The 24,601-nt window shown below is 41.9% G+C and overlaps 1 protein-coding gene across 1 annotated transcript; it reads left to right on the top strand.

Moving 5' to 3' along the window:
• The first annotated feature begins 1,020 nt into the window (after positions 1-1,020).
• Positions 1,021-22,939, top strand: gpd2 (glycerol-3-phosphate dehydrogenase 2 (mitochondrial)). Its single transcript, XM_070855569.1, has 17 exons — positions 1,021-1,129; positions 4,416-4,522; positions 7,509-7,680; positions 8,269-8,393; positions 8,476-8,573; positions 8,706-8,869; positions 11,497-11,661; positions 11,805-11,949; positions 12,601-12,794; positions 13,933-14,067; positions 14,160-14,335; positions 16,230-16,361; positions 16,458-16,616; positions 17,402-17,514; positions 17,760-17,838; positions 17,964-18,062; positions 20,987-22,939. Exons 2-17 carry the CDS (start codon positions 4,421-4,423, stop codon positions 21,110-21,112), a joined length of 2,184 nt encoding a protein of 727 aa, XP_070711670.1. The 5' UTR covers positions 1,021-1,129; positions 4,416-4,420; the 3' UTR covers positions 21,113-22,939.
• The last annotated feature ends 1,662 nt before the right edge of the window (positions 22,940-24,601 follow it).

Raw genomic sequence — 24,601 nt, 5'->3', positions numbered from 1 at the left:
GACTTCAACGACTTGTGTGTCAGACTGTGATTGTTTATTATTACCTTAAAGCTTTGGTTGTCTTATTTTCCAGAGGATGTTATTGCCAGATGGACACTGCCTGGTATTAATTAAAATAAAACATCAGAGCGTCACTTGCAAGCTTTACATTGACATGCGTGCATTGATTTCCTCATAAATGAGCGGAGAAAAAGTAGAACATGCAATACCTCAGACCTCCATCCAGTGCGGGAGGACAGTGACGAGTAATCCCATCTCTGCTGCCCTGTTGCTTCTGATCTATTAAAGCTTAAGCTGCGACCAGAAAAGTCCACTCGCTGTGTGCAGAGCGAAGGAAATGACTGTTCACTTCTCCCACTCTTGGCTTGCGGACTGGCTGCCAGTGACACCTACAATGTGCTTTTGTTTACGTGGTGCGCACCCGTGTGCCAAACCCCTATTACGCACAAACCTCAGAGGGGCGGGGAGGTGCGCGTGCGTGTCCCTCCGTGTGTGCGCGCAATTGACTGGTGTGGGCACAGTAATTCGGAAATAATACTTGTGGCCCACTTTCTTGCAGTTTGCATCACATGTAAGGAATTTTATTGCGATTTTTTTTTCAACACAGTGCTGCAACACAAAACAGATGTCATTTGGCATTGATTTGGAGTAAGATTTAAAGTCTTTTAAGAGTAGGATCAGCACAGCAGGTTAAAAAGCATCATTTTACAGCGTAAAACACATGTTTAGTGCAAGAAATACTAAAATAAATACTTTAAAAATGTCAGTGTAGTAATATGTTGCAGTCTTGGTTTCCCCCTCCATGCCTCAGTGCTGAAAGAGACAGGAAACGACAGCTGGTGGCACTTCTTCCTCTTTATTATTATCCTGCAGGAGGAGGATGGAGGGGAGACCAGTGTTGCGCAATCTTAGCCTCACCTTACGTCAACAACGTGGCGCCGCCTCCTCTCCAACGCCATTGGTCGAGCGCAGCCAGAGTGCCGCGCTCTGATTGGCTCTCCCAGACGTCTTTCGGCGCCGCTCAGCTTCCTGGTCCGAGCTGTCAAACACATAGCAAGGGTTTGGATAACAACCGATGTCCTCAGTCGCCGCCCTGCGAGGTTTATTCAGCCAAAAAACAAGAAATCCTGTAAGTGGGAATGTCTGTTGTGTCACTGGGTGCTTTTTGGACATTTTAGAATACATACATTATTATTAATACATTATTAATGGGTAACCATGTGTTTTTTGGCGCAGAGCCGATAACCTCTTCTCTCCAGACGTTATCGCTAAGGGCACGCCAAATTACGGTGTGTATTTTGCTTATTTAAAACCGTAAAAACAGCTTAATTTTCCCTATAACTCTACGCCTTCCTGTGGAGGAAAGGGTGGGGTTGTCTTTTTTTTTTTTAAGCCGAAAAGCTTATTCGTGACTGTTAAGACGAAAGTCGTTATTGGTTTTGACATTTTAATCCACAGCAAGATGTCAGTTTGAAATAACAACCACTTCCTCTTGTGATATGATGTATCGGTTAGGAATAAGGTTACCAGACCTTGTTGATCAATATACTACCACCTGCTGTTAAAAGCAAACCCGCGATGTGTGGCTGTCAAAACTTCAAACGGGATTTCCCAGATATCTCGTGTAAACACATATAGGCCTTAAAATGACAAAAATGTCAATGGAGTTCGCCATGTGTGTCTTCAAAAGGCAGCCAACATTACAGCCCCCCTCCTGTGCTGACTCATAATGAATCTGCAGGCTGATGTAAGTGGATGGGGCAGGGTGAGAGAGGAGGGTGGTCCCAGCATCACCATGAGCTGGAATAGTTACATTTCATGGTTATGTCACTCACTTATTAGAGCCTCACTTTGACAGTTTTGTGGTTCAGCTGGCTAAACCACAGCCATCAGCACATTGCAGTGAAAAGAGCTCCTCAGGGCTAATTATTGTCGTGTTTGGCCTTTATTTTCAGTAATGAGCAGCCTGTGAGAGGGCGTGAAAGCCTGTGGTATGCCACAGAGTAGCTTTTGACTATATGGTGTATGGAAGGCCTAGTGGATATTGGGATTTTCCAATATTAGTGTACATATGAGAATATGCCCAAACTGAATTTGATAGTGGACTTTAAAAAAGATCACCATATTTCCCTGAACATAAAACTTCTAATCTTGCTTGCTGATTTGATGTAATATTTCAAGCTGCCAGATTTGGACTATTTTATTTAATATTCTACATTTGAGAACGTATTAGACCTACAGTGATGAATCTGTCATGCCAGTATATCAGCCACCTATAGGCTTATTGCAGCTATGTTGTTGTCTGTGTTTAATATTGACCAATATGCCATAAGAAATAGAATTTTTAGGTGATTTATACTCAGAAACAGCTTCACCGTTCCAATGTTTTTCCACCAGAGAACCCTGACAAATGTATTATAGCCCAACCTAAAGCTAAATGTTTCAGCTTTTGATATTTAACCCTGGCAGAAGGGGATCCTCTGATATAAATAAGTCTAATTTCTCATTCTTGTCAGTCACCACGTCTTTCAGAGGATGTTAAAACTCTGCCACAGTCATTAGCGGCGAAATCTATAATTATATTTCAGTCTTCTCCGTAGCTCACACCTTTAGCATCTGACGTGTGCAGTTGTGTCGCGGAGGAGTTTCTGAGGAGAAGCTGTAAACCGTCTTTATAACAGGTAATGAAAGAAACCAAAGTACAATACTGTAATCAGACATCCCACAATGCTACAGTGCATTTTTGAGGCAAACGCAGGTCAAACTTTGACTGTTTTGTGGTAATTTTACAAATAAACAACACCTTCATGTCGGTGTTTGATTTATTTGCAGTATAACAGTTGTGTTAAGTGAGTAGTTTAATTCACAATGTGGTCCAAAGTAGATTTCTGGTGCTGACGTTGGCTGACACAATAGCATGCTACTTCTACTAGATAGGTCATTTGTTGCACCAAACTGCTTATTGACATTTGTGCCATCTGTAGCTGTGTTTTATTAAAATGCATTAGAATCTGCTCCAGCGTATGCCACTCCCAGGAAACCTTTACTCAAAGTATTAAATACTTTTTTGGGCTGCCTCTGATGGGATTTGAGGCCCTCGCCCTGCCAGGCTGGTGTCATGTTCTGCTCCTTATGGTGCACAGTCATTATGAAAATGTGGAAACATTATCCCACCAGTTGCTTTGTACCAAGCTGCAAATATACTGTGTGTTGATTTTAAACAAGGTAATACTGCTGAGTTTTGCTCTTTAACATAATGCTCGTAGTTGGAAACTTTTCCAACAATTATTTACTGACTTGTGCCAATTTTTAGCACAAAAACTCCAAATATTCCCAGTTCTATCCTCTCAAATGTGTAGATTTGCTGCTTTTCCTACTTATGTGATGTTAAATGGAACATTTGTAGGTTCTTGAGACAAAGAACTCACTTTCAAGATGTAATTTTTAATGTTTTTCACTATTTTCTGGCAGTTTATAGGCTATCTGAATAATCAGGACATTGTTTGGCAGATTATTTGATGATAAGGTCAAATAGTAAGTTAGTTGGTTAGTTGCAGTCCTAGTTTCAAACAAGTACATTTACACTATATGGCCAAAAGTAATCAGACACTCTTAAAGTTTGTGGACGACAAACTGCCCAACTGATAATTTGGGCTGCCAATGATTTTATTAACGATCAATCTGCTGATTGTCCTATTAAGTGTTGGGTCTGTCAAAACTGAATTACTGCAAAGCATTAAGACCAAATATGAACAAAATATTAGTAGTTTATGTTACTTTCTATTTGTATGCGTTGCACAGAATAGTCGAAGTCAAAGCAAAGTGAATGATGTGTTAATGCTGCACAGTTGGACAAACATAACGATTGTGAATGAAACATTTTCACTATTGATTAATCTGTCAATTTCCACTTCCAGCTAATCAGTCATTCTGATCTTGTGGTGTTTTAAATGTCAAAAATAATAACAAGCACCCGTCACAGTGAATGTGGTGTCCTCAAAGTGCTGATTTCCTCTGACCAACAATTAAAGAAGACAACATTTCATGATAGCTTCTAAAATATACACATTTTCTGCTTTTTCTCTATTTTCTATGATTGAAAACAGGTTTTTCACAGGATGTCACTTTGAAATTTAACAGACAATTTCCATTTTTTTGATGTTTCATAGACAAGATGATTAATGGGGGAAAGCTATAGAAAAAACAAGGCACATGTATCTTCAAAATTGCCACTGGGGCTTCTGTACATGAACTTTTCTCTATTCCAACCTGACTTGCAGCTTTTTGGACCCTCCCTCCCCCCTTACTTACGCCCTCTTTCAGGCTTACATGCCTCCTTCACACGATCACCTGTCATGTCAGAGCTTTAAATCGTCCCTACCGTGCCTCCTCACTGCACTCTATCTCCTGCACAGGGCCCATGGCGTTCAGGAGGGCTCTGAAACGCACGGCGATCATAGGAGGCGGGGCGGTCGCCACAGCTTTTGGCCTGTCACAGCTAATTGAGTACAGGAAGACACAGGTAAGTTGATACTTGGTTCCCAAAAACACAGTGGCCTTCTGAATTTGCTGCTGTTTCAGGCATTACAACAGTACAGCTGCAGCAGGGAGGGACGGCCTCTCAGGGCATGTCCTGTCTAGATTTTGGAATGTGTTCACTGCCAACTCCAAGGATGTTTTTTTGTTTTTTGGACACTTGCCAGCTGCTGTGCAGGAGCTTTCATTCACCTGCAAGTACGCCGGCACTGGATGGATAAAATCGGCGTAATCTATTTTCCCAGCAGGTTTTTACATTGTGGTAAAACTCTCATGGAACTAACTCCCTCCACATATTTTTCTTCCATTTCATGGTTCAATGAATTAATTGTAAATGTGTATGACAGCTTCCTTTCTGAGTTTTAGGAGGTTTGAGTCCTTTAAAGGACGAGTTTGACATTTTGGGAAATACATTTATTTGCTTTTTTGCTGAGAATTAGATGACGACACCGCTGTCAAGTCTGACCACCTGCACCAGCAAGACAGCTAATTGTTTTTACACTTTGGTTTTGAAGACACAAGCTGCAGTGTGTTAATAAGTGAACCTCAGAGGCAGACTCTGTTGGCTTCAGACAGAACCAGGCTGCGTCCAGGCTTCATGCCAAGCTAAGCTAGCTGACTATGTAACCTCACACTTGAGAGTGGTGTCTCAAACAAAAGTAGAAAAGCAAACAAGCATATTTAACAAAATGTTGTACTTCTCTTTTAATCTGAGCGGAGGAGCAGCTTTCTCTTAATGGTGGTTTCCATGGCAACGCAGCTATACATCACCTCGCTTCAAGTCATTCATTTAGATGAATCAATTTAGAGGAAGCTTTGAATATGTTTATGAACATAGAAAGAAAAAACTGTTCCTCTGAGCAAACCTCATGCAAAGAAACATGTTTTGACCAGATTATTGTGCTTGTTCTGTAACATAGACAGTCAATGAAAGTTTAGATGCATTTAGTTGTTTCATATATTGTAAACTGTGTGTTTATCTACAGTTTGGAGGGGATGACAAACAAAGTTTAGCTGCTTGACAGTCTAGATGGACAACACCAGAAGTTTGAGGGATGAGGAAAGTTTTAATGGCAGTAGAGGTCTTGAGTTAGCACTTCCCCTCATGATGGGCGACACTGGGAGCCGCTGGCCCTCAAGGACCCCAGCTTTTGTCTCCCTGCCGATCATCCTCATGAGCACAAAAATAACCTCACGGCTTGGCTTCATTTGAGACAGACACGCAGCTAGCTGTGTTTCCCCTGACCTCTGACCTGACGTAGGGCTATTTTAGGCGTGCTGCACATCTACATACCAGACTTTATTTGACTGTCCAACCTAATGTGAACTTTGTTTTGTGTCCTGGCGCGATTATTGTCTTCTCTCGCCCGTCGTCGTCCTCTCGACCAAGCATGGATTGGTAAGCAAGAAGTCGACCCTGATGAAATCTAATTATTTTTACAATAGTTTGTAATCATGCATGCCTCTGATCCCAGTAATTGTAATGCTGATGAGATGAATGTCCGTCTTGTCTCCTTTAGCAAGGGCATATGGCTTGGTGAAGTTTTCAAGACAGCGGCCGATTGGCTATTAGCATGGGCTTTGCGGTGCCATTCACTGACTTAACTTGATTACGGGGGGCACGCTGGCTCTTAATTCTGTGGCGGTGTTTGTCTGTGTGCATCATCAAAAATAGACAATGATTATATCATCGTCTTGTTTGCGGTCGCAGACCTAAATTACAAACGCCTGCTTCTATTTGCAAGTCAAATGCCACGTTTGCTTCAAAGCGGCTTGATGCAATCATTTAGCTTGAGCTGCTAAATAGAAAAATGAATAAATATTTCATTAGAAGCGAAATCCCACACCCTCACATCAGAGGGGAGCTATGCTTTTTATTGTAGCTGTGATTATTTCTTTAAATTGATACTTTTGCTAATCAGACAAAGATATAAGTGAGATTCAAAGACTGGACTGTGATTTACTTTGTGGGTTTAGTGAAACTGAGCAGCATGTCTGAGCACATACTAACCCCCAGCAAACATCTTCTTGCAACTAATAACATCATGAATATTTATAATATTAGCAACACTTCACTTAGGAAGTGAAAGGAAGAAGAACACAGTCAGAAAACCAAAAGCTCCTTCTTGTTTTCCATTTCTTAAAAATGTATTCCAACTACATTGGTGCTGCATTTAGTGGTTGCAGAAAAGTAGAAATGCTTAAAAGTAAAAATGCTCTTTCACAAGTAACATGCCTGCATTCTTAGTAGATATCAGCTACTTAAAATATTAAAACTACTAATTTATCTGTGTTTTTTGTCAATAAATACAGTCTTGAATTACATCTTGCATCACCGTGTAAGTAGCATTTCCCTGTCAAAGCTGGTATTAACTACTTTATATACTGGTAGTAGTTGAGTAGTTTAATGTACAACATCATATTTTCATTTCTTAGCAGTGCAATTCTTTAAAAATCAAAAAACAAACAGGGCATGATGGTAGATCAAGTGTAGAGGATTATTATTAATATGTATGTTTCTGTCTATTATATAAAGGGGTTAAAGCTACAGTAAGTTACATTAAAAACCATTTAGTAATGATAATATCCACTGAGAGGATGCTGCAGGTATTATGTACATTATATTCCACCAGTTACAACACAATAATGCATATTCTACAGTAATGTCATTACGCAGTCACGTCAAATCCATAATGTATTGAAATGATTGCAAGTCATTATGCACTATATCACACCGCTGTACAAGATGATTATTATGCACGAATGATGCGTAAACACATCACAAAATGCACCTCAAGGAAAGTGTTGCTGTATTTGTCTCGTTTTAAAGAATTTAACATAGAAACTAATATAGAAAACTATATAGATATAACTATATATATAGAAACTATATAGATTTCACACTTTAGGGAATACAAATGAGTCCATAAAAGGCGCTGTGCTCATTGTTCCTGTGTTTGTGTCACATCCAGGCTCGGCTAGCCCACGTGGCAGCAGAGGCAGAGCTGAGGGTTCCCTTCGCGGACGAGCTGCCCTCCCGGCAGGCCCAGCTGGCGGCGCTGAGAAACACAGAGGAGTTTGATGTCCTGGTCGTCGGGGGAGGGGCCACGGGGGCAGGATGTGCCTTAGACGCTGTCACGCGCAGTAAGATCACTCTCAGCTGCTTTCAAACGTTGCAGCCGTCATGGGACGCAACAGGTCTCAGGCGGTATAACTGTTCTTACTGAGTCATTACTGACACAGGGAAACACTTTATAATGGTCTCATTCCAGTATGGCAGCTGTGATTTACTATAAATACACCTGAGGAGCATGTGTCAGTGCTTTGGTAACTGACAAATACAACTGGGGGGGGGGGGAACTCTGATTTATGAGTGGATGATATGTCATTTTAATACAGTAATAAAAAGCACTCATCATTAATTAAAGCTAAGGCAGCAAAAATAGTGCTCCTGAGACAGGAATTGATTTTTGGCTCCATTGTATCACAATTTTCTGTCAGTGAAACTAAATGTAGTCAGTAGAGTCAGTGTGATCATGCTATGGAAACTAATGGAGCCTTTTCTCATTCTTTGATAAGATTTCTGGAAGCCATGATGTTGCTATATTCATCATATTTGTATCTGATTGAAGATCCCACTTGCATCCTGTAAAGATTGGAAGCTTTAACGACATCTTAATAAAAAACTGTGCATCTTTATTGTCTTATGCTTTGTCTTTTTTTACCCTCCAGACCTCAAGACTGCTCTTGTAGAGAGGAGCGATTTCTCCTCGGGGACGAGCAGCCGGAGCACCAAGCTAATCCACGGCGGAGTCCGCTACCTCCAGAAGGCCATCATGCAGTTAGACTATGAACAGGTTCCTCTTCATCCTCTTATTTTTAATTTTTCCTCTGTCGCTCTTCTTTGTCGTCATCTTCTGATCCTCTCTACTGGAGCAGTACATGATGGTGAAAGAGGCCCTCCACGAGAGAGCCAACCTGCTGGAGATAGCGCCTCACCTGTCTGCACCACTACCCATCATGCTTCCTGTTTACAAGTAATCGTCAGACTTAAAGACAATTTTTGTGGCATTTGAGACCTGAAATTATCCCCAAAAATGTAGTTAATTGTGTAAAAGTGATGAAATGGGCAGATGGATTCAGTTAGGGTCACTGTGTTCATTTCCCAGATGGTGGCAGTTGCCTTACTACTGGGCAGGGATCAAGATGTACGACTTGGTGGCCGGGATCCAGTGCCTGAAGAGCAGCTACGTCCTCAGTAAGACCAAAGCCTTGGAGCTTTTCCCCATGTTGAAGAAAGATAAGCTGGTGGGAGCCATCGTCTACTATGACGGTGAGTCAAACCTCTGTAATGATTCGGTTTTTGGTTTTTTTCCCTGCAGAGACTTGTTTTTTTGCTTTGTTTTAAATTGGATAATCTCACATAGACACTGGCATGTGTGGACTGTCATCTTAAAGTCATGCTTCATTTGTTGATTCATTATTCATCTCTTTATTTCCTGTAAACATGAACCCGGCAGCTGAGTCAGGCTCGTTGCCCTTTTCCACTGTTTTCCCTCTTGCTCCTTTCCAGTGGCAACGAATTGGGTTGATGAAGTAGGAAGCAGAAGATAAAACGATAAAAAAACCTTGATTTTAACCACAGCTCTCTAATTATCTTCTCAAAATGCCTGATTATCTGTGTCAACATGTCTTGATAATGACAATGCACCCATTATCTGGAGGTAAGAGACTTCCTCAGGGTGTAAAAGACAAACTTGAGGTGTTGTGAGATGATTATTGGGAGAGGAGACAATCAAAAACAGCATTTTTAGTCATCAAACAAAACAGTTTGAGAAGGACAATTTCGCTTTGGTTGAGCATCTCACAGTTGAGTCTGAGGAAGGTACAGGTCAATATTGCTTTGATACTATCCTGAAAATCTGAACACACAGACACGATCTGCACAATTTCCCTGGAAAGCTTTCTATATCATTGGATCTGCTTGGGAATCAGGAAGTCTCCAGAGCCTGCCTGAGAATCATCAGGTTTTTAAGCTTTCTTTCACTGAGAACTGCAACATCAACACAAATAAGCACTTATGAAATGATGCAAAATCAAAAAAGAACAAGATTTCAAAGATGAAAAGTGATTCTGGATCAGAAATATTATAGAAATTGTGATGATAAAGCTCCACAGAAGATTAAAGATCAGATTAGACTGTTAAAATAGGCCTCAGATGTAAATCTTGCCCCCTGGCCTTCACATCTCCACTGGTCCCTAACAAAATGTGTTGACAGGCTGGTGGGACGCCCTCTTTTCCCCATGGCAGTAAAGGCTGCGTGCCTCCCTGGATGGTGCGGAGGAGAACCAAACATATGCTGAGTGTCCAGATGAGTGTGAGGAGCTTGGTGCCGCGGGCGTCCTTTCCTTTCCGCTACCGAAAATAACATATTTGTGTCCGTGGGTGATGTTCCTGTTACTGTAGGCTTCAGCTCGTCATGTGTAACGACAACAGGCTGCTGTGTTTTTAAGATCTGATGCTACTACAAGAGGCTTTTATTATCTCTTATTTAAAGTATTCAACAGTTAGACAAAGTCTGCATATTTCACAGTGCGATTAAAAGCAAAAAATAACATTTATGCAGCTTTTTTAATGGATGCAAGGTGAACAATTCGTAGCTCCAGTTTGGATTATTAATCTTTTTAATAAAATGAAAAATCTCCTCTTAACAGCATGTTTTGGAGGCGATTATCCTGATTGTGTGTAATTTCTATGACATTAATGTTCTGGCGGATGCTGGTATTTATGCTTTATAGCTGCAGCGCTGTGAATATTGAGCAGCATCATTAAAAACCAAAACAAACAGGCTTATTAGTCTTTAAATGTAAAATAACTGGGTTTCCTGCAGGCTGGAAAAAGCGTTTTCTTGGTGCAAAGCAGCATATGTTTGATTTCTACCACCCCCCCGCCATCATCTGCTCTGAGGGGGGACAGGGACGGGATGGTGGAGGGGTGGGGCGTCTTGCCTCCAATTATGCCGTCTGGAACAATCACGCCGGTGACATTTCGAAATCTGACCTTCTCTCCCGGCGGTGTAGAGCGCAGAGGAGCGTCGTAGACGGTCGGACCGGCTGAGCAACAGCTATTTCTCCCGCCGCCTTGGTTACTGCTGCTCCTGCTGCCACCGTCAACGCTCACAAACACAGCTCAGCAAATGTGTTGGCCTAATCCTCTTATTTTCTATTGGCTGGGTGGTGTATTTGTTTATATGGCTTATAATGCACCTACAGAAGGCCACAGACAAAGCAGGGCATTTAGGGGAAAGCGACGCAGGGATGAGTTAGAGTGATACGGCTTGACATCACGACCCTTTATTTTAAAAGCAGTCATCAGTGGTCCCTCCTCTTATTTTACCACAAACTACCTTCATTTCTGTTCTTTTTCTCAACATTTAAAATCAGATTTGAGAGCAAAAAGGAATTATTCTCATATAACTGAATGTCTCTTGACATAAATGAGCTCTGTAAGGTTGTAGAAAAGAAAAAGAATTCACGAAATGAATATAAGAATATGTATAATAACAGGATGTCGTGGCTATGAGCCTCTACAGCTTATACTTGATAGATGACGAAGACAATGATAGATGTTGAAATGGCAACTTGCATCAGCTCTGGTAACCTGTGCACAAAGGAATCCACAGGAAACAGTGGAGCAAGGCTTCTTAACGGGTCAGTGGTGGCACACAGGGAAAAGAAAAGGTGGTGCTTTGAATGCAGAAACATGAGAAAATAAAATGTGCACACATTTATGTTTCAAGCCTCTAGAAACAGAGAAAAGGCAGGAAGTGGCTTGATAACAGAAAACAATAATAAGAAACCTAAATTATTGAGTGTTGAGCAGAAAAACTACACTCAGTCAAGCCGAGTGTCTGAAAGCCTTTTGATCTTCCTCACGCTCTTCTTCTCTGTCTCCATCAGGGCAGCACAACGACGCCCGGATGAACCTGGCCATCGCCCTCACTTCCGCCCGCTACGGCGCCGCCGTCGCCAACTACACTGAGGTGGTGCGTCTGCTGAAGGGCAAAGACCCACAGACCGGCGAGGAGAAGGTGTGTGGCGCCCGCTGCAGGGACGTCCTCACAGGTGAGACGTGCAGGCTGCATCTAGCTGTAACTATCTGTATCAAATCTCTTCCCACACACTGGTTTTTATATTTTGATATCTTGATTTTGGACCAATCAGATCGGCTTCAGTTTTAACCCTCTGGGTGTTTTTTCCCCTCACAGGACAGGAGTTTGACGTGAGGGCCAAGTGTGTGATCAACGCCACCGGGCCGTTCACAGACGCGCTGAGGAAGATGGACAACCAGGAGAACAAAAACATCTGCCAGCCCAGCGCTGGCGTTCACATCGTCATCCCCGGTTACTACAGGTGCCACATAGCCCACATACAGCCTTTAAAATGCTCATTCATCTTTATTTTTCTCACTTCTCATCAGGTTTTTGGTATTTCAAATACATAAACTGGGTTTTCTCATTCTTATGTGTAAATATTAAGCTGGTTAAACTGTTACCTGACCTATACTTACATGCATAAGACAATCTCCTCTGGTTAAGATACAGCAGAGCAATAGAGTGATTTTGTTGAAGTCGGGGGTTTTTAAAGTTCAGCGAAGCTTATTGAGCGAAACCCGAGGGAGCGTGAGCCCTTTGAACAGCGGCAGAAATGCCAACCACCTAATTTTCTTCCTCCCCTTCTCTCGTCTTCCTCGCGCTATCTGCCCCCTCCCCACCTCCTCTTCCTCCCCCGTATCTGTGTTTTTCCATTTGTGCGTCTGTTCTCCTCTGCTCTTCCTCTCCAACTCCTCAGTTTGTCCCTCTCTTCCTTCACATTTTTGCCACAACTTTTTCTTTGTTTTGCTCCTCTGAAACTCTTCCAACTCTTCCTCACACTTATTACTTAAGACAGCAAAGATAGTAACAAATCAAACATAACAGCAACACTATTACTCCTTCTACTTCTTCTTCTTCTTCTCTTATTAGTGTTTGTAATAAACCTCCCTCCTGTATTTTTAACCCTCAGCCCTGACAACATGGGTCTGCTCGATCCGGCGACAAGCGATGGCCGCGTCATCTTCTTCCTGCCCTGGGAGAAGATGACCATCGCTGGGACGACCGACACGCCCACCAACGTGACGGCCCACCCCATCCCGGGGGAGGACGACATCAACTTCATCCTGAGGGAGGTGCGCAACTACCTCAGTCCTGATGTAGAAGGTACGGGAGCACGCAGTGACGCAAAGGATTTTCTTTGATCCCACTGACATTTATAGTAATTCAAATAACTAAACATCCAGGCTTGGAGCAGTCAGAGTATGTCATGTGGTTCACTTCATGTGTGTAGATAAGTGCATAGATTAAAAAAAATAAAAAAAAGATTGAACATTGTTTATATTTTCCATAAACTGTAGAGAAAAGAGATGAGACACTAACTTTAGAAGAAAGTGTTGATGAATGTGATGCATGAGCTTGAATCAAACTGCGATGACGCTACTTCCTGTGCTGCAGCACTTGTACATTTTCGTTTGAGATGTAGTTTTTTCATGGGAGTAATAGGTCTTTAACTTTGATTGAAATCTGCAGTGTTCTTAAGATATGGAGAGTAAACAGGAACTCCCTTCATTGTTTCAGAGAGACAGATAAAACTTGAGAGATTAAGTTCTCTTGCTGCTATTCACCCCCCCCACATAATCCTAAAACACTTCTTCTTCTTGCACTGTAGGATATTATTTTTTCACCCGAGGCAGAGTGTGTCTAAAGTGTGTAGAACAGCAGGTCTAAAAGCAAACATGGACTAAAGTTTATTTGTGCAGCCTAATGTCACTCACAGTGGCTCAGTGGGCTTTGTCGTTCCCAACAGACCAAACTCACCAAAAACAAAAGGCCGCTTTATACTTTGTCTCCTAATCATCACCCATACTCTGTTCTATCAGTCTTGGTTGTTCTGGATATCTGTGTTTGTTTTTCAAGTATATGTTTTGAAGTATGTAAGATATTTATATATATTGTTTTATGACTAATAAAACCAAACTACAGGGCAACAGAGAAGAGTAATACAAAGTTTTGGCAATAAGTAGAAAAAAACGTACAACAATGAGATCATTGGCCAGAAATGGGGATTGTTTACATATATTAATGTGTTCTGAGTCAGTTCTTCACAGCACCAGATACAAAGAACCACCTTGATTTTTACAAACAGGCACTTAAAGATGCTCGTGTACAGAAAAGTTTAAGAGACAAAAGTTCTGTCCCGTCTTGGTTTCTTATTGTATCATCGGCACGCTCACTCAGGATGACTTTTAGCTCTGAGGCCAGCGTCTTGGCTGACATGTGACTGTGCTTGTGTCGTCTGCAGTGCGTCGAGGAGACGTGCTGGCAGCGTGGAGCGGCATCCGTCCCCTGGTGACCGACCCCAACTCCAAAGACACTCAGTCCATCTGCAGGAACCACATCGTCAGCATCAGTGACAGCGGACTGGTCACCATCGCCGGTCGGTTGGCTTTCGAGACGAGCTTGTGAAATTACCGCACTAAAAAGCTGCGTGTTAAACATATTAAGGTGAGTTTCATGTTGTGTGTCCAGGTGGGAAGTGGACCACCTACAGGTCCATGGCTGAGGAGACTCTGGACGCTGCCATCAAAGCCCACGACATCTCAGCCGAGCCCTGCAAGACCATGGGTCTGATGCTGGAGGGAGCCAAGGGCTGGACGCCGACCCTCTACATCCGCCTGGTGCAGGACTACGGACTGGAGAACGAGGTAAAACACATCTGGGCCACAATTTGTCTGGTTTAGTAACATCAGGTTGAACCTTGTTAAAAAAGGAGGTAGAGGTACAAAATGCTGTAGTTTCATTCATGTTTAGCATTAATTTCTTCTTAATTTCTTCTTCAATCTCTCGAAAAACTTTTTTAACTTGGCCATTAATGTCTCTTCTTTAAAGGAATAATGTGCTTGTGATATTTGCTGCCTTTCAGAGCATGAAACTAATCTCAATCTTGCTATGTCTACTTGGTATTAAAGATCTGTGTGTGTGTGTGTGTGTGTGTGTGTGTCACCTTTTACCTCCTCAGTGTTGGTAACATCAAATTCATCGATCTATCTGCAGCTTCTATACAGTGTGTCAGCGACAGTCAGCCAGCACAGACTTAGGTTTTCATCCCCATACCAAACCAAGTTGGCAGATTTCCAGTCACATCTCGCACACATTTCACCTGAAAAGCTGCAAAAGTTGATGCAAATTAAACTCAGTTTCCGTCCACTATCGTAATGTGAATATAATTCTCTGGTTAGTTGCCATTAAACCAGGATAGAAGGCAGATTTCTATGCAGCTGTTTGAATTTGCACATAAAAAACAGCTGGATGGAAACACACCTGTCGCTGCCCTGACGCTGCACACACACTCTGCACTCTGCACCGTGAAAGAGCTCCACTCGAACCCCACAAATCGTCGTTTTTACACTTCTGTGGAAGACAAACTGTGCTTTTTAAGAGCAGTTTAAAGCGTTAGGCGCAGAGGAAAGCAGACCTTTAACCAGCAGCTGTACGCAGGCGCAGGCACACATCTGTGTCCAGACAAGACACATTCGCTGTCTCCTTCAGCAGCAGCGGTGGAGCTGCTGACATTAAAGCTGCTGCTGTAACAATGCTGACATTTCTGCTACACAAAAGACTGGACACACGTTGAAATGCACTGTATGCTGTACAATTTATCAATGGCATTAAGTAAGGGCACATTGATTTACATCAGCTGCATGCCATCTTTCCAATAATTAGGCTGTGCGTTTTCATTAAACCCAACAGAACACGGTTTCATGAAGAAAAAGTACTCGTGCACTGAGTGCCTACAGTGTACTTACTCCTCATTAGAGGCATTCTGCACCGACTCCGCTGTTCTCTGGAATATTCCTGAAAGGTCACTGTTGATATTTGGACAGCGTTTGCCCTTTCACATGATCGGCAAGCCGACGATCTGAATAGCAAATAGCCCTCTTGTGTTCTGTAAACATGTGAAGCCTCATTGACAAAGTGGCGCTAACGCTTATCGCTTAACTCCGAAAAGAGGTGAAATCGATCATGTGAACGATCCGCAGTGTTTAACCTCTCATTTTTACATCGTGGCAGCAGAAAAGTGAATGTGGGCATAAACAGGCTCTAAATACGAGAGTTCCTTCTTCGCCTAAATATGTAATCAATAAAAGGTTTTACTGCGACTGTTCTACAATTAAGAAAACACACTCTGCAGTCCAGTTTGAGTTGTAGTGAAAGAAAGAAAGCATGGGGCTGAACTGATTAGTCGATCAATACAAAACTGAATCTATTCAGTCCTTTTTCAAACTTTACTCGAGGCAGCTCCCCAAATGTGAGGATTTGGTGTATAAAAGGGAGAAATCTTTAGGTTTTGGACGAACAAAACAAGCAATTTGAGATGAACTGTAGAAAAGTGTGCTTTTTTTTTCCACTTCCTGACATTTTATAGACCAAATTAGGAAAATAATCATCAATAATGCAAATAATCAAGAATTGGTGACAGGTAACCTGACCAACAGGTCAAGAGCAAATATTATATTTTGTGAAAATGTTATTGTCTCTTATTTAGGTTTAACTGAATGTCTTTCCTCCTTTCACATCGGGTACCTCCTCTGTGCACAGGTCGCTCAGCACCTGGCCTCGACGTACGGAGGAAAGGCGTTCGATGTGGCCAAGATGGCTCAGGTCACCGGGCAAAGATGGCCGATTGTTGGGAAAAGACTGGTGTCCGAATTCCCCTACATCGAGGGCGAGGTAAAGTTGGACCGTCTACTAGAGCGTCTCTGGGCTCAGTTTGGTCCACAGAGGCTCAGAAATGCTCTCCACTGAGCCTCATGTGTTCCTTCTCAGGTGCTGTACGCCATCAAGGAGTACGCCTGCTCTGCCATCGACGTTATCGCCCGGCGAACACGCCTCGGCTTCCTGAACGTGCAGGCGGCCGACGAGGCCCTCCCACGCATCGTCCAGATCATGGGGAAGGAGCTGGACTGGAGTCAGGAGCGGAGGACGGTACGGTTTGCAACAGTTTACCTTCTACTCACATTTTCTCCTGAATTCAGTAAAAAAAAAGGTGATATACATTCTTGTAATTGCACTTTTCGCAGTCACAGTGTTGGATTGTTTTTCCCTGCTCTGTTTAACATGACGCTGTGATCCCTGGTGGGTTTTTGAAGTCCTGCCGGTGTTTCTCTTTTCCCGTACACAATGGAAAGGTCCACACCCTTTATCCCTTTAGAGGAGAAGCTCTGCTTGTGTATGAAAGAGATGAAGTGATATGTGTGCGTGAAAACTGAACTCTCCACTATTTTAACCCCTTTTTGTGAACCAGCTCAGGGGGCTCTTACAGCAGCACCGTAGAATCACATGTCAACTAGAAAAGTTTTAGCTGTTGTCTTCACTCAGGCAGATATTTCCAGTCTCTGTCACTCACCTGTGAAATAAGCATCAACTCTAATATTTTTAAGATGCTCATTTCACACTGGGGACGTTGTTTGTTAATCATTTTAGTCATTTATTATCAGAAATTTGCTGGTTCCAACTTCTTAAATGTCAGAATTGGCTGCTTTTCTGTCACATTTGATAGGTCAGCAAGACATTTAAAGACATCACTTTGAATTCTGGGAAACTGTTTCCTACTTCTGGTTGACATTTCATAGACTAAACTACGGTTTGATTAATCGATGAGAAGAATCAGCAGGCTGTTAGTAGCGGCACTAAACAAAACAACTAAAGCGAACAACTCAGAGGTTTCAGTGCGTGTTATGCGTCCTCTGGTGTTTCGGTGTTTCATTCAGGCGGAGCTGGAAGGAGCCAGGAAGTTTTTGTACCACGAGATGGGCTACAGGTCTCGCTCTGAGCAGCTGACCAAGACGTCTGAGATCAACCTGGACTACCAGGAAGTAGTCAGGTAATTATTACGCCTCCTTTTCCTCAAAAACATGGTAATCAATGAGTTTGTGTAGGTGAGCAGATGATCGGCCCTGAGAGTCAGTCATTAGTTTCCCTTTCCAGAGAACAACAAAAACTAATGTGGTTTAAAACCCTGGGACATAAACTCATTTCCCATCTGGCCTGATGAAACCATTTTAGAGAAAATGAGAATGAACTCCTGTTATTTAGTTTCCTGAATGTTGTGCTAAACATGTGTGACAGGTACAAGAAGCGTTTCCACAAGTTTGACAAGGAGAGCAAAGGATTCATCACCACTGTGGACGTCCAGCAGGTCCTAGATGTGAGTCTGTCTCTGTCTCTCTCTCTCTGTCTGTCTCTCTGTCTGTCTGTCTGACTGTCTGCCTGTCGTCCTCACTCTCTGTATTACGCCGTATTGATCCCTGCTCTTGTTTTTCTCCTCTGCAGAGCATCAATGTCCACATTGATGAGAATGCGCTGCATGAGATCCTTAATGAAGTCGACCTGAACAAGAACGGACAGGTGGAGATTGATGAATTCCTGCAGGTTCGTAACACACACACACACACACACACAGTGATGATTTCACACATTCATGTTCACTGCACAGCTGGAGGCACCTGTGGAAAACTACAGTTCAGGTGAAGAAAGGATTTATTATATCTGAACAATATCATATAAAATAGTTTTTAAACACTTAAGTGGAGAAATATGCTCCTGCAACCATCCTGCAGTTTGGAATGAGATAAAAATAGTAAATAAAAAAAGATGCAGGTTTATCTGTTAATACGTCCAGTGAGAGGACAGAATGCACCTTTAAGGGAGGATCAAATTCAACAAAATAAAATGAGATTGACCGAAGTGAGTGATGTTACATATTTCTAAATAATGGAGATGGAAACAAGGCACCGTCTCACTCCATTCATGCTCCATCAGAACGAAATGAATAATAAATCAAATAAATTAATGGTCCGTTTTTGTCTATAATCAAGTTCTAAAACCTCACTTCCTGTTTCAAGCTGTGTCCAATAGAAACTAAAAAGAAGAAAATAAGACGTCAAATGATGGTCTTTTTGCAGGAAAAACTACCTGAACATAAAAGTAAAATTCTCTAATGCAGTGCGGAGAGGAAGGCCATCACGTACACATTTCGCCATTTTGTTTTCTACAGTGCAATAGAATTTGACTCTGTTTTCTACTTCCTGCCCTTGTCATGCTTCAGAAGTTGAAGGAGAAAAAGGCCCTAACTCGTCTGCTATCTATAGTCTGTCCTTTTCAGTGTAATGACTCAGTTAAATACAACATCCTCCTGCTCATACGTGCTGTAATGTCCTAACGGCTTGCTGCACAAACCCCCCTCTGCCGTTAAAAAAAGGCCACTGTCAACCTGAGCTGTGAGAATCTGCCCCTGCAAACAGAAGGTGTGAAGTCCGACTGGATGGAGCTAATTAGGAAGGAGAATCTCTGTCAGCGACTTGCGTAATGAGGCCTGAAGTGTGTCCGGAGCTCGGCCGCGTGCGTCCGCCGCTAAATTACTTTCTCACTCGAGTCCAGGAAAGAGTCATTATGGGAGAGTTTGATGACAGCCGATGATTTAGTCTTCATTAGTGTGCCGGCTTCTCCGCCGTGCTCTGACTCTCGTGGGGACAAGGAAACAAGCTGACGATAGATCAGCTTTTATGTGACGAGATCCATGTCAGTTTGCCGGTAAAATCCAATGGTTTTTAAACGCACGTGTCATGTATATAATGATGCTGAATGTCTGTCTCTGCTTGTGTGTATGCCTGACCTGCACATGGACACCACTTAGGAACGACAAACAGGTAGTGTGCATGCAAAGCACTGATGGGAAACCGGCACTGTAACCCTCTGAACCCTCTAAGGCCGAGCTGATGGGGGGATTCCTCTCACATTAACGGATACTTTTATTTTGTCAAGTCCTCTGGTGAAGACCGACATGGCTGAAGGGAAAAGACACTTCAAAGTGTCCAACAAGTGTTAAAGCTGCACAAGGAAACTTCACACATAAGTGTTAGTGTTAGTTGATAGTGTATGTTTTTCTTTTTGTTAACAAATGTCATGAAAAGACCAAAACCAACGATGAAGGACCAGAATTACTTAAAGTACTCTCTGATATATCCTGATATATCTGGGCATACTGTGTCGTGCACATTTTCACCTTGAAAACACATGGAATAAACAAGAAAGACCCATATTTAAGCATAAAACATGGACGAGCAGGAGCACAAAGTAAAAATACTTTTACGAAATTATAATTATTAAAACTACAATAAACACTACAAATCAAATATTACAAACCAGAACACATTAAACAAACAAACAAATCTATGAGATATGAGCCAAATAATGGTTCTAAACTTATAAAAGACCTTATTCGAACTCACAGTGGTTCTGCCTTTGTAGCTGTGGTGGTTAAAGGTTAAACCAAGCACTTGTGATTCAACAGTGTATTAATCCTCATTATCAGTCCCTGACGTTATCACTATTTACTTTGCTTTGCTTAAACATTTGCTAAAAACTACAGCGCCCAGCTTTTGTAAGACACTATAGAGCCTTTTTTCAGACAGACAGCAGCTCAGTACAAACAGTATTAAAAACAGATGATCTATTCTAAAACAAATAGATTCTGTAACTAAATGAATGAATTCTTTCTTGCTGCATCTGAAAACAGAATTTTAGAATCTGACAAAGACGTTAACGATGGAGCCATTTCCCAGAAAGGTTCCAATAATCTTGCCAGAGATGTCAGATTTGATCTATTTGAATGAATTTTGCAGTTGACTCCGTCTTTCCCAACTCTATTAGAGCTGATTTTAAGATTTAAATCTTCAGTAAGAGCGATAGGGGCTGAGTAATCTCTGGTGACTCTAGAGAATCTTAGGAAAAACACAAAACTTTGATTAGGGAGTGTTCTGGTTTCCGTTTGAGCAAACTCTGGTTGCATCCAGGTAAAATAATGTTTTTCTTTTTCTTTTTTTTTTTTATTAGCATGTGGATATCCACTGGCTACGTCAGAACATGGCGGCTAAATCATCAATGGGTCAGACACACATTGTTGGTTTCGGTCTTAATGAGATTTGCTGACAATAATAGAAACATAGAATAATATCTTCCTTTAAAAACTGAAAAAATAAATTGTTAGATGTGATGTTTTGGTTTAAAGAATCTCTCTCCAACATGATGCAGCTCCCAGCTAATAAAATGGCGGCATGTCCATGTAAAAGAAGAACCCTGGTTCAGCTTTAACACATAAAACTCATATTTGGTGTTGGTTTCATTCTCTACCTCTTAAATGTGAAGGTGATCAGACGGCGCTGCAGCCTCTGATTGTGGGGATTTTCATCGTGGTACAGATCATTATTTCAACCTCGGCTCCGTTTGACAGATTAACCTTTTCCTGCTGTTATCATGCGCGCTGTTTAATATGTTTTCTGCTGTTTCCTGTGTAGCTGATGAGCGCCGTGAAGAAGGGACAAGTGTCGGACAGCCGTCTGGCCATTCTGCTGAAATCGGCAGAGGAGACTCTAGATAAGAGAGGCCCGGTGACGGTGGACCGGAGCGGGGGCGGCGTCTGAGCCCGTGGCGAGGACGCCGAGGAAACCTTCAGCTAAAGGTGGAGATGACAAAGGAAAGTAAAGATTCTCATGCAAATGGCGCTATTTGAATGACAATAATGCAATCAAGCACGCGGCAGGATGAATTTGGCCAAATCAAGTGCAGCCCGGCGTCTCTCCTGAGTGTGTTTTGGGTGAAATCGGATCTAATGATTGAAGCTGAGGTTTGTTTTTCATGAAGAGTCGATTCGCCTGTTTTGCGTCTTCTGTCCTCGGCGGATTGATTGCTTCTCAGCATCAGGTGCCTCTGATATCACACAGCACACATTGTTCACACTGATCTGTTTTATACTCTTTTAAACAATCTCTTTGATATTCTAATCATTGCGTTACCTTTGTAGTTCCTCTTCTTTTTAAGAACATAATCGACGCTGATTGTTGGGGAAACACTGTCCTGTGAGCGTTTGGTGAGGCTTTCACGGGTCCTTCATTTCTGATTTCTTCATAGTTTCCTGGACAGAATTGTGCAACTTGGTGCCAATTACACGGCCTGTAGGGACGGTGTTCACACCTCTTAGATCTCTCTTCTCTTTTAGGCCCCTTTTCATTGATCGTAGGAGTTCTCTGAGGAGTTACTTTTCATACTTGGTAACAAATTCTTTCCAGGAAACCGCGGACCCCCAACATGAAGCCTCACCGAGCATTTTAAGTGTTGTTTCTGATCTTCACGTGTTTCAAGCACTTGTCAGGTAACATTTAATGGTTCTTAAAGCACTATAAGATGTTTCTGAGGCCTCTACTTGTCCCAGAAACATTATTTTTAGGGTTCAAAAAGCTGATCTGGGTTAAGTTTTGGAGGAATCTTCCTTTCTACTGTGTTTTCCATCTATTGCACTACCTGCAAACCACTACTGACACTGAGGTTTACATGATAAGGTTTCCAGCTTTAGCGTTACTGAGGAAGATGCTTTCTGATCACTGCTGTTCTGTTCTTTTAATGCATATTTTTAAAATTATTTATTCCTTCTCCTCTGGCGTCACTGCAGCTGTTTACACACACACTTTCTGAGATTCTAGGTTTAAAGTGTGGTGAGGTATTTCTATTAGCTGGATCACATGCTACATGTTAACCCGACTCTCTGAATAATGTAAATCTTTATTTTTTACTGCGTGTGTTTGAAGTGGGGTTACTTTGTTTTTTATTTCTGTGCTGAAATGCTTTTTTTTTTTTTTTTTATCGTGCATGCAGTCGGCTGACCGATATATAATCCTGCATGCTGTTAGCTTTTCACAGTTCATATGACAAAAAATGGCGGCGTGTCGTCACGTCAAAGCATGTTTGTATCTTCAGATTTTGTGTGATTTTTCAGGAGCAAAATGGAAAAGGTATGAATGTATGATATGTGCCTCGATGTGCCTCTTTTTCACACTTCATCGTAAAACCAATACAGGAAATCATGTCAAGAATGTAAAAGTATTTAAGTAATAGTTGATATGTAAAGAAAAGTATTTAAACTTTATCATATGTTTTTTTTTTTAAACAGAGGCCTGTTGCAAAGGGGCACGCCGCCATGTTGGAGGAGCTGGAATTTGACCAACATGGCGTTTGAGGGATATTTTTAGTTTGGGAATTTGACCTACATGAGTCAAAAGAGACTCTTATTTTGTAGTAGTAGTTTTTCTTTCCTCCAACATGGCTGTCCTCACTCTTCCTCACCTCAGGCCTCTGTTGAAGGTTTTATATTGTACATTAAGTGCACCGACTGCTTCCGTATTGCCTTCATATTATGATTTACACTCATGTTTTCTACATGCAGACTTTGTTATGCAGTAAACAGAATCATTCCACAGGTTTCCTCCCATGTACCAACACTAAAACTGTTACTCAAGTGTGTGTATCAGCATGTGGTCACATGGAGGTTCGGCGACAATACCTCGACACCGAGGACCCTTCAAACTGCCAGCGCCCGCCTGTCAAGAATAGCTGATAGGCAGCACGACTTAAACCCACATCCCCATGTTTGATTGTCCTCTTTGGATGAAATTACAGCTTTATCCAGGCTCAAAGAGAATCAGATCCCTCCTCTTTTTTTTTCTTTTCTACCAAGTCTGTAAGAATACTGCCAGTCAGTCTTCAGGTTAAAAAAGAAAACAAAGCAATTATCTAATTAAATGTATCTGGTTGCTCGCAACGCTTTTGTGTTTCTTGTGTGAGCATCTTTCATAGCTGGCGTCATAACAGCAGAGAGGAGTCATGTGAACAGACAGACAAGACAAGTTTACTGTAAGAGGAGGTCTTATTATTTGTTTGTTGGAACTCAGTCCTTTAATTTGATGTTTGTGCTTGTGGAATTACTGGAAAATTCAGCTTGGAAGATTAATTTAAAGCATAATTTACTGCTTGTGCTGAAATAAGCCAATTATTAAGTACTGTATGGAGGATTAATCATCTTTTCTGATAATTGTTTGATCATTTAGGCTAATTTCACAGGCATAAACTCTACACATTTGCTAATTAATTTGCTTATTTTCTCTGTTTTATATGATTGTAAATTGAATTAATTTGAATTTTGGATCAAAGGGACAAAACAGAGGATCACTTTGAGACGTCACTTTGGGTGCTGAGTATGTATTTACTCCAAATGATGGATGGCACCAATTATCAACAATTCAACAATGAAACTGTTCAGGAGCTTTTGATCGCTTCCCCAAGATCTTCATCAGCAAAAACACTTTTTATCCACACTGAGTCAGAATAAGTGCTGGAATATGACTGAAAGCACCTGGACAGTTACTAAATGGTTTTCTAGTGACTCTCAAATCACCTTAATTTAATACATTTCCTGCCTCTATTGTTTGGAGTGTAAATTCAATTAGAGATGCAGCTTTTTAATGTCTTTTTCAAATGACGCAGGCGGAGTTCAACAGGATCTAGTTTAACATTAAGTGTTACCTGCCTGTCTGTTACTGTACAGCACTGGCTCAGGTTGCACCTGCTGAAAACATCCTCACTCAGATTGGTTCTCACAAGGATAGAAGCACACACACACACACACACACACTAAACTTCATGCAGTCGACTCCCTGCAAACTGGGTGAAAAACAGCCTTTTCTCCCTAAAGGTCACAGTGAGATTTGAATGACAGCTCTAAGTCCTGCGCTCATATTACAATCTGCAGCAGAGACGTCCGCAGCGCGCTGCCTTCCTGGGAAAAGGCCGGGAGAACAGGGAAGCAATTAATTGTAATGAATAATGGGACAAATCTGGTTGGCATATGACCGCTAATGCTCTTTGTTCTCTGGGGGATTAGGGCGGCGATGCCAGCCACGCCGAGGTGTCTGCCTGCACACTAATTGAAAAGTGTGAGGAGGATGGGGGGTGGTGTCAGCTGCTGTCTTCCTCCATTTCCTCTCCTTCTTCCTCTTGATCCAAAGGGAATTTCTGGTCCAAATACATCAAATTAGTCCACTTTTGTTTTTGAGCATTTGTCGACTCCAAACCACCTGGAT

The sequence above is a fragment of the Pempheris klunzingeri genome, chromosome 24, assembly GCF_042242105.1.
Source record: "Pempheris klunzingeri isolate RE-2024b chromosome 24, fPemKlu1.hap1, whole genome shotgun sequence".
Classification (NCBI taxonomy): domain Eukaryota; kingdom Metazoa; phylum Chordata; class Actinopteri; order Acropomatiformes; family Pempheridae; genus Pempheris; species Pempheris klunzingeri.
This window is presented reverse-complemented; position numbering and strand designations above follow the sequence as displayed.

Bases quoted from the DNA above. Each gene is read 5' to 3' on its own strand.
- gpd2 (XM_070855569.1), top strand. From the start codon at position 4,421: ATGGCGTTCAGGAGGGCTCTGAAACGCACGGCGATCATAGGAGGCGGG. The intron at 11,950-12,600 runs GTGCCACATAGC...TTTAACCCTCAG, and splicing joins GTCATCCCCGGTTACTACAG to CCCTGACAACATGGGTCTGC. The intron at 14,068-14,159 runs GTCGGTTGGCTT...TTGTGTGTCCAG, and splicing joins CGGACTGGTCACCATCGCCG to GTGGGAAGTGGACCACCTAC.